The 13,590-nt window shown below is 32.8% G+C and overlaps 1 protein-coding gene across 12 annotated transcripts in view; it reads right to left on the minus strand.

Annotated features, from left to right (window-relative positions):
• LOC132757650 (neurabin-1-like) overlaps positions 1-13,590 on the minus strand; it is a 100,611-nt gene that overhangs the window by 82,124 nt on the left and 4,897 nt on the right. For 10 of the 12 annotated variants that reach the window (XM_060748987.1, XM_060748984.1, XM_060748980.1 and 7 more), the window contains exon 2: positions 2,935-3,032. In XM_060748987.1, the coding sequence (XP_060604970.1) occupies positions 2,935-3,032 (98 nt within the window). Of the gene's footprint in view, positions 1-2,934; positions 3,033-5,089; positions 5,266-13,590 lie in introns of those variants that run through there. The other 2 variants (XM_060748989.1, XM_060748981.1) reach the window with 1 other exon arrangement.

Genomic DNA, 13,590 nt, shown 5'->3' on the forward strand with positions numbered 1-13,590 from the left:
CGCAGGGCAGAGCCAATTCCCACTATTGAGGCATGATTTATCTAACATTCGTAGTTTTGTTTTGTTTTGATTGGGTATTACGTCAAACCCACACAGTGTAGGTCATATAATGACGTTCCAGCTTTACTGGTGGAGGAAGACCTCAGGTGCCCTCCTGAGCATTATTTCAGGCACGAACTGGCACCAGTGAGTAGAATCACGACCATTCCGTAAGCTAGCTGGATGGCTTCCTCACATGAAGGAATCCAAAGTCCCTGTCAGGATTCAAAACCACAGCAGCAAGGGGCAAGTGGTTTGAAGTCAACGACAATAACCATTCAGCCACGGACTACCCTAACTTTTGTAGAGGTAAAAAAGTGATGCTACATGCAAAATATATAAGCTCTTGGCATTGTAGTCACTGAAGAGACATTTTTTTGCAGATTTCATTCTTATGTCTATTGTTAGCTTCTTTGACCTTCTTTAGTATACTTAAACAATATTCTTGTGAAGTTTGGTAAAAATCCAGGAAGTGGTCAAGGGTATGTTGTGGTTTAAAGAAACTGTGGACAACAACAAAAAGAAACTGTGGATACAAAACAAAAAGAAACTATGGATACCTATAAAAAGAAACTGTGGATAACAACGGGCAACTTGCCATCACAAAACCTCACCACTCAGCACTTTGTGCTCAGGTGAGCTAATCATCCTCCACAGCCCAAAAATAAAAAAAATTCGATATATTTGCAACCTGAAAAAAAACACCTAAAAAACCAATAATTTTGAAAAAAAAAAATGAAATATTATTCAATATAAAATTCTACAATCAATATTTAGCATTCAGATTACATCACTAAAGTGGAACACTTTATTCTCAGGTAATAAAACAAGATGCCTGTAAAACACAAGGCCACTGCCTATCCCAAATTAAGTAAATATTAAAGTTGCAGTTTAATTTCCCTGTTTTTTTTTAAATTTAATCTTACACAGGTCATGGTGAAGTAGGAATGCAAGAATGAATCTCCATAGTTTCTATATATTCATCATTATTATAATATTTCCTGGTACGAGGGCTCTAGGTTACCTAAAGCTACGCTTAAAGAATGATAAAATTTATTTGGAGAAAAACAACATTCTAAAAATAACCATGCCCTTATTGCCTATAGGAATTAAAAGAGACTATTATATATTATCCCACTTATTGAAAGTTGTTCTAATCCGGACTTCACTGGTTGCTCCGAATCTTCGATATTCTTCATTATGATTATTACGCCCATCAAAATCTGATTTTGACTTACTTGTCCTGCTTCAATTTTATCTGAAGCATTTCTTAATAAGTTCATATGATATTTATATAATTATAGTAAATTATTAAAAAATTTCCACTTTGTCCGTATGGGCTGCTTAAGACAACCTGGGCAATACTGACAATTGAATTTGCGACCTCCGATTATTATATAGATTAATCTAGTCTAGCATACGTACACGATTCCCACACGGACGGTGTGCGCAGGTTCCCGCATAATAATTGCCGAACTATTATTATATGTCCCGAACTATCCGAAAATTGCCACATACTATATTTCCCCTGTATGCTTCACAATGACACATATTTATATATTGCCTAACTTTATATTTATATATTGCCTAACTTTATAATCTGTTAATGCCTAACTATGTATAATTAATCCGATTCCAATTCTATTCTAAAACTGAGTAAAATTTAATTATCCTACTAACGGATGTTAAAGAACTTTTTCTGAATTTAATATCATGACTATCATTGCGTATAAAATTGTGGAATCTTGAGCAAACAACTTTTCCATCCGATTTAATTGTTTTGATTTAACATTACTTCAATAAATTATTATCATATTTAATGACACATTTATTTTTGTTAGGATCTGTAATTCAATAACTTTATACAGTATGTTATCTAATGCATAAGAATCTGCATTTTTATACACTATAAGTAAGTAATCCATTATAAGCCTTTCCGATGCAACATTCTCAATTCATTATAAATGAACGTTATAATATCAGCGTTTTATTTTCCTGTTAAATACGGCCACTCTTGTTTCAAAAAACACAAAACCGTATTAACCTATCAGAAAACCTTTACTTACATCTATAGACACCTATGTAAAATATACCAGATCATTTGAAGTCAGATGCAAAAACACCTATCTGTTGTGTATCATTGTTACAGATACAGCATTTTCGCACATAACAGAAACGCTGTGTATTAATTGTTCGTTCATGAAATATGTACGAGTTATCTGGAATAACTATGACATAAAGTCACTTTTTTAATTTTCAAAGAGAATAGACAAAGGGGGGAAAAAGGCGTGAAAACCCAGACTCGTAATTTTTTGACAACAATGTTCATTACATTAAGTACATGTGATAATTAACATGTCAATTAATTACTTAACATTCACACCATAATGCCGATTAATTTCACAGATCAAATATGGCTAGACTTATCAGAATATCTGTATAAAACTTAAAAGTCATTTTGATTACAAACAAAAAAGGAAATGTTTACTTTGCAGAATCAAACTTCATACACATGAGTGAAAGTTGAAATTTTTTAAAAATGGATGAAAATCTGGCTGCAGGTCCAGGGGGACGCAAGGGTCCCTGGCAGGTACAGGGCAGAGGCCTGGTGGGGTGGCCCAGGGGGGTGTAACTTAAACTTTATACTTTAATACATAAATTGCACCATCTGCTCAAACATAAGTAAATTTTACATTTTTTTTATTCGATTATTAATTATCAAAATAAAATGCCCAAACCATAATTAACCCTAATATTAATTTTTGCAAATTAAAAGCAAAAGATTAAAGCCTTGTTTTCTCTGTTTACCAAAGTTCTGTATAATAAAGCAAAGATAGATTGTCCGTATAATAAACATAAATCTGACAGAGCGTAAACCATGAACCGGCCTGTTACCTGATGGAATGCCGTGCAGTTCCGGGTGTTCGGTGCCGTCCCCATCCTCACGCTGCGGTAACTCTGTTGTGTTTTCTATGAGTAATGCTTTTCGAGATCTACAAATATAAGATATCCAAATAGTTTTATATTAAAATTTCAAAAGATAATTTTGATAATTTACTCAAATTTTATACAGATTTCAGCCACAAGGTTGAATCAAAATATATTCACACAAAAAAAAGTTTTAGCAAAAAAATTAACAAAAACACTGCAATAACAATGAAAATAATCTAAATTTGGACAAAAAAATGAATATTATATATATTGTAACATTAACCAAATACTGTGATGCAAATTCTAGCAAGGGTTGAGGTACAATTGTTTGTTTTGTTTTAACTTTTATGCCGATTTTAACTTATTTTTTGGTAAATTTTAAGCAGTTGGCCCAACCAAACAGCTTTTCCTGATAACTAACCAGTAGTTATAAATTTCTTGGCAATTAACAAACTACTCCAATCCAACATAATTTGGTAATCTGCAATGGGAGACAAATGACCTTTATACTCCAAGATCAATTGTCCCAGAGAAATTTCCCTAACCCATGGATCAAACCAGCGGCTCCAGGATACAAATCCTTTGCTGTCACTTTTGAACTATGAGAGAAGTTGTCTGAAAAGATTTGGGACAGGAAATTCTTGTATATTGAGATATCTGTTACTTACATGTGAACTTTTTTTCAATGATCAAGTGGGAGATTTTTCTTCAAAAAGAGGGAGATTTTAGAATTTGCAATAAACAAAGAAGAAAGTTCTGTTATAGAAAAGAGGGAGATTTCTTTAATTTGTGAATATACCCCTTATTTTAAGAATTTTTTTTGAAAATATGGCTGCAGAAAGTAGGAGACTCCTGCTAAAAGTGGGAGAGCTCACATGTATGATCTGCATGTTAACTTACAGATGCACCCTTTATTACCCCCTTGATGGAGGGTGGAGAATGGGGGATTAAAAAATATTTCTGAAACATTTTTGTCCATTGTTTAAATCAGTTTAAATCTAATTTCTTAATATTTCTTCATATGTCAAACAAAGATTGATATGTCAAATCCTTAAAGTTTTCTAAGTAATTTGTCCCTTCCAGTTTTATTACTTAATTTTAGATTGCATAATTAAGACACATCAACATTCTTTACTGATACCAGACTCAACTTTACATTTTTGTAGAATTATATTAAATAAAGTTACTATAGGCTGAATCTGAATTAAATCTAAAAAGTGCATTCCTACTAAGTTATAAATCATTCCAAGCCTAAACGATGTAGAACATTTTAAAAGTTCCATATGAAACATCTGTCAAAATTAATAAATATAACATTGGGCTGTATATACTGCTGCAGTTAATTAATCTCATTAGTGTATTGCTTGAGAACTCGCAGGAAATTTTCTTTAGAATTATAGAAAAGCAGATATTTTCAATATACAGTAAAACTGATTCTATTTCATTTTTCATGCACACAGGCTGTTTTTTGTTGTTTTGTTTTTGTTTTGTTGTTTTTGTTTTGTTGGAGGGGAGGGGGGTGTTTTTTGGGTTTTTTTGTTTTTTCCTAAACTTACACTGTTGTACAAGGCTTTTTAAGGCTTAACTCCCTTGTTGAAAACTGAAAGGTTTATCTCCCTTGTTGAAGGCTGACAAACTTGCCTTCCTTGTTGAAGGCTGACAGACTTACCTCCCTTGATGAATGCTGAAAGCATTACCTCCCTTGTTCAAGGCTAAGACTAACCTCCCTTGTTGAAAGCTGAAAGGCTTACCTCCCTTGTTGAAAGCTTAAAGGCTTACCTCCCTTGTTGAAATCTGAAAGGCTAACCTCCCTTGTTGAAATCTGAAAGGCTAACCTTCCTTGTTGAAATCTGAAAGGCTAACCTCCCTTGTTGAAAGCTGAAAGGCTTACCTCCCTTGTTGAAAGCTGAAAGGCTTACCTCCCTTGATGAAAGCTCATAGGCTTACCTCCCTTGTTAAAAAGTGACAGGCTTACATCCCTTGTTGAAAGCTGAAAGGCTAACCTCCCTTATTGAAAGCTCATAGGCTTACCTCCCTTGTTGAAAGCAGCTCAATACTTTTTAAACTTACCTTAAGAAATTTGTACAAAATATTATAATCATTTTATTTGAAAGCTTACCTTTTCTTCTTGAGATATTTATAGCACTTTTGTTTATGCTTCTGTTGAATTTTAGCCACCATCTGTTTGGAGGGTTTGTCGATAGCGAACAGTTTAACTGCCGTCTTGGACAAAACATGGTCCTCGTCAATTGTCTTATATTCTATCCCTTTATCTAACATTTTCACTCTTTTTGTGTTTAATTTTTCACAATTAAAACTTCAAATCCAAACAATATTTCATATTCTTTTTTCGATCACGATAACATTATAAGAATAAGTTTTATAAGAATAAGGTCTGATGAAGGTTAAAAATGTCAAGTTTTTTTTTTTAATTACTGTGTTCAAAATATAAAAACTCAATAGTGTATATACATCTAATTTTTTTCCACTTTGTTTCAACAAGAATCATATTCTGAAGAAATTCCATCATGATAACTTTTTAAACTGTTGATGATGCCTCAAGTCCATTATCATAATTAAATCATTTCCATTTTTGTCACGATATTCTAACTTGATACAAAATTTAACGCAAAAAAAAAATTATTTGTTTCACTTTGTTGAAAGTGTATTCTTCTTTTTCGAAAATTTACTTTCTTGTTTTAGGGTTTTATTTTCCTTTGGGTCTATTATATTACCACTTTTTCTTAGTTATTATTATGTTACTTTCAGTTTTAACAGTGAAACTTTATCTCATCAGGAAAATGTTCTTCTGAATCAAACAATTTTTTGTAATTGATTTATTACAACATGGAATAGTAGGTACATCATTATTACATCAATAAAACAGGCAAGAAAAAAGTACGCCCCGCCCCTTTTAAGAACATCTTTTGCATTTCTAAATGACAGTTAAAAGAAGCAAATTGCTTATTTGCAATTTTTGCTGACTAATCATAGAAGAGCAGACTATATTTCCAAGGAAATGCAAATGACTCAATTTAAATCAAATTTCAATGCATAAAATAAATTATTTTTTTTACACGTTTCCAGAAGTGTCAAAACAATATTGCAACAATACTTAAAGAAATTTATGTTCCATTTCCCCTATTGAACACACATTGAACACATATGCTTTCCTTTAGCAAAAATTAAAAATCCAATTTCCAATGTAACGAAATTCCAGATAACATATTATATCGTAACAACCTATATCATTTGACAAATATGTTCAATAAAATACTCAACTACCAAAACAAAAAATACAATGCACGAGTTCACTATGCACGAGACGGTAACAGAAGATAAAAGTACACGATATTTCATGCCGATTACTAAGACACCTTGAAAATACAACTATGTATTATTATGATGATCAATACTCATAATATCCTCAAGGATACAGCAATTTCCATTACTTTCATTGAAAAGCTAAGCTTTAAACATATCAAACATTCAATAAAGCTACTTTGTTGTCGTTTAAGAGTTTTGTTTTAACTTCCTTCTCTACTGTACGATTATATAAAGGCTATATCCTATAAATTATTTGGTTTATGAAAACTCATTTCAAACCTTTAGCATGCTGGTGGTAATAGATTCTTATAGTAACCCATGCAACCAGTGCAGACCAAAATCAGCTGGCACCGACCATGGTCTGCACCGTGTGCACAACCCAGTCAGTACACATAATATTTAGAAATTTGCCCTAAAAATGTTGAATGGTTTTGTCAAGATTGAAGGTATTAAGTCCTAATAGTTGCTGACTTTAATTATACTCAAATCAGTAATTGAACACTTAAAAGTGTACCATTCTTGTAAGATTATGGCCCACGTCAAGTCAACATTTACTACCTCTGTTACATTGACACAGTCATGTGGTGGTGGTGAAGGTAGTTTTTATTCCGGATCACTGCAGTTAAAGCCACATTGAATTTACCTAAGAGCACAGTTCAGCCACCACATCGTTCCTGGGCAGGCTGTCAAGCAGTTTACCAGTACTGGTTGCCTTCACTTTGGCAAGGAATTGATTACAAGGAACTGATTACTTCTGTACATGCCAGAGCAGAGGTACATTGTGAATGACCGTAAACACTACAGACCATGATCAGACAGCTGCTTAATGTGCCAGCTGAGATCCAATGGTCTGTACTGGTAACATGGGTAGAATCTGTTGCCTCCAGGAGGTAAAGGATGAAATACAATCTAGAAATCATAAGCATATAATTAACATCACCTTAGTGCAGTAAGTGGTTAACTCAGGAGTTAACCACTTACTGCACTAAGGTGATAATATGATACTATGCATTACTTAGACTCAAAAACGTTAGTTTCAAATTCACAAAAGGTAAAATAACAATCTATGAAACAGTTTGTCATAATATGACAAGACAAACAGCCTCTTTCCAACCATAACACTTTCACTTATCATGAATTTCTGTCTGTATACACAGGTTTCACGGTAATTATATATATTATGCAGTCAATTTTGCATCTGTGCATCTCCTTACAAACTCTGCGAAACAGCTACATTCTCAATGAATATAATTACCATCAAGTTTTTATAGCTAAAAAAAAAGAAGAGGGGAGGGGGGGAGGCACTGCTGGAAAACACCCGAGAGCAATTGCTGCAAAATTGTTTCAAATATACACTCAACAAAATGCTCTTGTGTTTTACTCATCACTTTTATTATATATACACTGGCAGCTCATTTTTCTGGATAGATACATAGACACAACAAGCTTATATCTCAAGGGGCTCTGGATATTTCATTATTGAAAGCTAGCTATTATGCATCTCTCACTGTTAATTAATTACTGCCTGATGGAAAACTGGGAAACGAGAAAAAAAAACCAACATGCTTCATCATCTCTGCCATTATCATTTATATATAAACTCTTAAAGCTGTATGGTACCAAAATCAGCAATATATAATATGTCCATAGGGCATGCATGCCACCATATTCCATTAAGATTTGTCAGTCTATGGATGTACAGTGTGACTGATGGACAACAATTAATCTATATACTCCCCCAACCCCCCCACTTTACCCCCAAGTACTGGAGGCATAAAATTTAACTTGAATAGTATTTTTCGAGGTGCAAAAAAAGTACAATGCAAAAATTTTATACAGCTGAAGAGAAATTTTCATGAATTTCCAAGAAAAAAACAACAAAAATTTTTGCCCCATGAACAAGAATGAAATTGGAGTAACCGTAGAAAAATTTAGCAAAATATGACCAAATTTAAAAATTTCATAACAAGAGTTTTATCTCATTAATAACTAAGTAATACAGGGCGATTCTGACATATTTTAGTCAATTTATATGTAAAATTGCAGTGTTTTTTTTCACCAAAATATTCGGCGAAATTCTCCCTATTCCCCCCTCAAAATAGTATGTTTTTTTCCCCCCTCAAAGCTGAAATTTCCCCTATAATATGGCAGCCCTAAATCTGCCTGCAATGAATATCATTTTTTTGCAAACCTAACTGCCGAAAAAATGCTTTATTGGCGACGCCTTGGTGAGCGGCGTCGTCTATTATGGAACGCTTTTATATTTTTTGCCTATGGAAGGAGCTGTTATTATTAGCAGTTAATTTCATGTTGTGTTAATTATATTTATTTTGATTCGTAAAAAATCAAGTAAACAAATATGTTGTTATATTTGTATTTAATAACTTTATAAAAAAGCATGTGCATTGTGATATTATTTTCACGAAATTGCAGGGCTCTGATTAACAGCTTGTCCCTTTGTTTTATTGACAATGCTAAAACCCGGATTTCGAATATCGTTGTGGTCTACATTGATGTTCAATTCATTTAATTTCAAAATTTTCCTACAAAAGAAATTTCACCTAAAAAATGATTTTAGGAAAGGGTAAGACTTTGAAAATTTTACCATTGATTTATCCAATTATTTCTTTTGAACCAGAAGGGTTTGTTTTAAAAGGGGTTACCTATGAGTTGAAAACCCTTTTCTAAATTACGCTTCACATGCCTCTACTTTTTATAAATATTTTTACCATTAATTTTGCAGGCATTATATAAATTTAAAAAATGGCGCAACATTTTTTAATTTTATGTTAGGTTTTCTTTTGGGTTTTCATTTTTCTTTTTTAAAGGGGGAAGTAACCAGTTTACAAATTTTTTTTCTTTCTTCTACTTGGGTATTATTTACAATTTTGTTTAAAAATTTCCCAGTTGTAAGGTATCAAAAGCAAAAACCCCTGAAGAATATTGAAAATTATATACTTTTACTGGCTTTATAAACCCAATATTTCATATTTATTTAAAGAAACTTGGAATTATTAATGTTATGTGCATACATTTATAATCTTAGTATATTGGTATGATGAGACTTACAATATTTCTGAATTTAAAGAGTTGCAGTTATGTCATTATTATTAAAGGGATGAGACTTTCATTTAAAGTTATAAATGATAATACATGTATTGATTGAAAATGTCCTGAAACTTGGATCAAGCAATATAATTGATAAAGCCTCAAAAAATCATGTTCTGAATAGTTATTCTAATTTTTTTCTAACATGTGCATAGTTTGAAAAGGACAGCTTCTGCCTTATCTGTTTGTAATGGAGGGACATCGGTCTCAACCTCCAGGTCTCCTGAGTCAACCCGACAACAGACTTTTCATAGAGTAGATTGATACTTGTCCTTGAATAAATTTTTACACTAAAATTTTATAGTGGGTGATTTGTGCCACAAAAAACCAACCAAGTACAAAAAGTAACCGGTGTTAGGCGCCAGATGAAAACATGAAAATACAATCTACCACAAAGTGGTTCGTTTGTTGCATTTTCATGTTTTTCGCCCCGTGCCCTTGATGTAAAATACAAATCAGCCTTCATAAAATTTCTTATAGATACTTGTACATGTATTAGCACAGTTAAATTCACTTTCAAATTGACCTGTTATAAATAATGGCAATAACCAATAACTGTCTTAGCCCTTTTTAGTAAAAATAATTATACAAAAATAATTAATATAAATTGTTATTTTGATTAAGACTATGAGTAATGTAAGGTTTTTTTTCTCTTATTTATTAATTAAGAATTAATTATCTGTTAATTTAAAAATCTAAATATCTGTCACGGTTTAGAACTGTTCACTATTTAGGGGAGAAAATGTGTAAGCGCCAGATAGCTCAATCGCTACAGCCGCGGTACATTATTCTGTGGGTCACAGGTTTGAGTTCTGGTCAAGCTGAAAGTTTTCTCATCCTGTTACTGCAAAATAACCATTCGTTTAATTTACTATGCTCTGTAATAATAAAACATCAGAAATTCAAGTACATGAATCAATAGTGGGGAAAAAGGTTTAGGTTTAGAAACTGTTTTCATTATTATAGAGAAAATGTGTAGCCGGCCGGATAGCTCAGTTGGTCTTTTGAAAGTCATGGGTCGAGTCATGGTCAGGCAGTTTCAGTCAGGGTTTAGAAGTGGTTTTTCAACTGACACATGTTTGATTCATTTAATAGATTGCATTTTAATTTGAAATGGACAAAGGCAGTATTGCGTGATACTTTTAAATCTACAAAAAGCATTTGGTACAGTTGATCACACTATACTGCACATGAAGAAGTTCTTTTTTCTTCTTCTTCATGGAACTTCAAGCATCTGCCATATGTAATGACATTCTGCATGGTTCAAGTCTTATCTCTGATAGCAGCTGGGGAATGTGGCTGGTACTCCTTCTCTCTGAATACCTATGGTGTTCCCCTGATGTTTATTTAGGTCCTCTTTTATGTCTAATATATGTCAATGACATGTCTGCAACCCTAAGCAATAAGCTTTTATTATATTGCACAGGCACAAGTATCAGACCTGGGAAGAAAAAATATTACCAGATTTGATAAAAAAACCTGTGTTCATCTTAAAAGTGTCACAAACCAAAAAAAAAAATGTAAATGATGACCCCCTTAAAAAATATACTTAAAGTTAATAGTATATTTTTAAAGAGGGTCATTATTTACATTTTATTTTTTGGTTTTTGCACTTTTAAGATGAACACAGATTTTTTATTAATCTGGTCATATTTTTTCTTCCCAGGTGTGATACTTGTGCCTGTCATTATATGATGATGACTCAGGTATCCTTGTATCTGGTAAAGTAAATCTTAAGATTGTTTATTGACTATAAATTGTCTTTGCATCTTGGCAAGACAGAGTCTATTCTTTTTGGTTTAAGTTTCAACATAAACTGGGCCAAGCCTCCAGGTCACATGAAATGGTACTGCTATAAAGTACATGTCTTTTGTTAAGTATTTAGGTGCAAACCTGGATCAAATTCTTTTGGCGTCGCCCTTTGATGCTTTGCATCAATGCTTTTCTTGTTTTAAGCCTGTAAGACTTACTGTTAAGCAAGGTTTTTCATATAGGTAAGGGGAGCTACTCCTGGTATCCCAACAAGTTTATCATGTGACACATCAATATTTTAGATCCGTATAAAAATCCCCCTCCTATTGCATTTTTCCCCCTCCAATGGGCACCGACCCCCTTCCCCAAAAAGTGAAAAAAAACACTGAATTGCCAGCTAAAATAACTTATTATTTACTTGACAATATTTTCAAAACACATTTTGCTAGAGCTGAAGATTGAAATCTAGGACCAGGCCCTGTTGATTCTCTTGTTTTTCACCTGGGGTATCCCCAAAAAAGATATAAGACAACCTAAAAAAAGTTACAATCCATTTAGAAAAACAGCGGCTTATACTAAATTTTGTAAAAACCCGAACTAAGAGGTGTCCTTTAAACATCACCCCTGTGGTTTTAAAGAAGGGAAATTCCCGGGACTTTTTACTTAGGAGGAACATAATCTATTCTAATAAAAGTTTATACATATTTAAAACAAAATATATTATTACCATTAGGAAAGTAGAAAACAAATGCATATCTATTTTTTGAAGGAAAAAAGACGATTTTTTTGGGGTTTTAGATTTTACTGTAACATGGGTTCCAATTTTAAATTTTAAAAATTTTCAAGATCAAACATTAGACCAGTAAATGTAACACATCCCTCAGTGGGGAAAATTGGGGACTGACTTTTGGATTTTCATACCCCTTGTAAGGACCCTGTGGTGACAGACAAAGGGAAAAGACCTCATTGAATGCCCCAGCATTCCAAATTAGTTGGACATAATTATGATCACTGCCTATTAAGTTATGGGCAATATCAAAACAATCGCATTGATGAATTTCATTTCCATGTACAACAAGAGTAGTCCACTTTTGAAACTTACTTAACATTACGAGTTAATTCTACTACAAATTACATGAGTAAACTCCCCCCGAAATGAACATATGAGTTTATTTCCCTGAAACTAAGATGAGTTAACTCCCCTGAAATGAACATTTGAGTTCACTTCCCTGAAACTTACATGATTAAACTCACCTGAAATGAACATATGAGTAAACTTCGCTGGAACTTACATGATTTAACTCCCCTGAAATAAACATTAGTTAACTTTCCATAAACTTAGATGAGTTAACACCCCTGAAATGAACATATGAGTTCACTTCCCTGAAACTTAGATGAGTTAACTCTGCTGAAATGAACATATGAGTTAACTTCCCTTAAACTCAAATGAGTTAACACCCCTGAAATGAACACATGAGTTAACTTCCCTGAAACTTAGATGAGTTAACTCCCCTGAAATGAACATTTGAGTTAACTTCCCTGAAACTTAGATGAGTTAACTCCCTTGAAATGAACATATGAGTTAACTTCCCTGAAACTTAGATGAGTTAACTCCCCTGAAATGAACATTTGAGTAAACTTCCCTGAAACTTAGATGAGTTAACTTCCCTGGAGCTTAGATGAGTTAACTCCCTGAAATGAAAATACCATGAGTTAACTCCCCTGAAACTTACATAATTTAACTCCCCTGAAATTAACTTATTATGAGTTAACTCCCTTGTAAACACATGTCACTGACATGAAATCAATTCTATAAGATATGCATTTTTTAAAAATTCTTCTCCTTATTCTGATCCAGCATTCATAGTATTAAATTCTTTAGACCCAAAACTGCTACTGGCGATAAGAATAGAGTCACTTGACCCAAACCTTATACTGCAGTCTGACCTAAAGCCAGACTTACTGTTGGCTTTTCAATTTTAAGATACTAAAATCATGGATCATTTCTAATTCAAAGCAAGTTTAGCCCATTTAACAACATGTAAACATTCTGGTTGGCGAGATATCCTCATTTTTATCAAATGGAAGTTTCTTGCAATGTCTTAATTAACTTTAAAGCTTGTACTAACATTTTGACCTCTCTGATCATGAAGTTTAGTGAAGACTAATTTATGAACACAAGAAAGTTATTGATATATATTGCAAACATTTCAATCTAGCTTTGAATGAGGTACCCAAAACTTGACTTTTTTTTTTGCACCGCTATTTAGAATAAGCATCCACACTTTCAGTTTCAAGTCCAAAATTGATGTAAAATCAAATACAAGCTTTACTTTCAATAGATTTTATTTTTTCTTTATCTATTTTTGTTGATTTCATAACTATTTTTGAAAAAAACTTCTGAAGTCTTTGGCTTATATTCAGACAATACCA

This window comes from Ruditapes philippinarum, unplaced genomic scaffold (assembly GCF_026571515.1).
Source record: "Ruditapes philippinarum isolate M1 unplaced genomic scaffold, ASM2657151v2 ctg3585_1_1_1_1, whole genome shotgun sequence".
Classification (NCBI taxonomy): domain Eukaryota; kingdom Metazoa; phylum Mollusca; class Bivalvia; order Venerida; family Veneridae; genus Ruditapes; species Ruditapes philippinarum.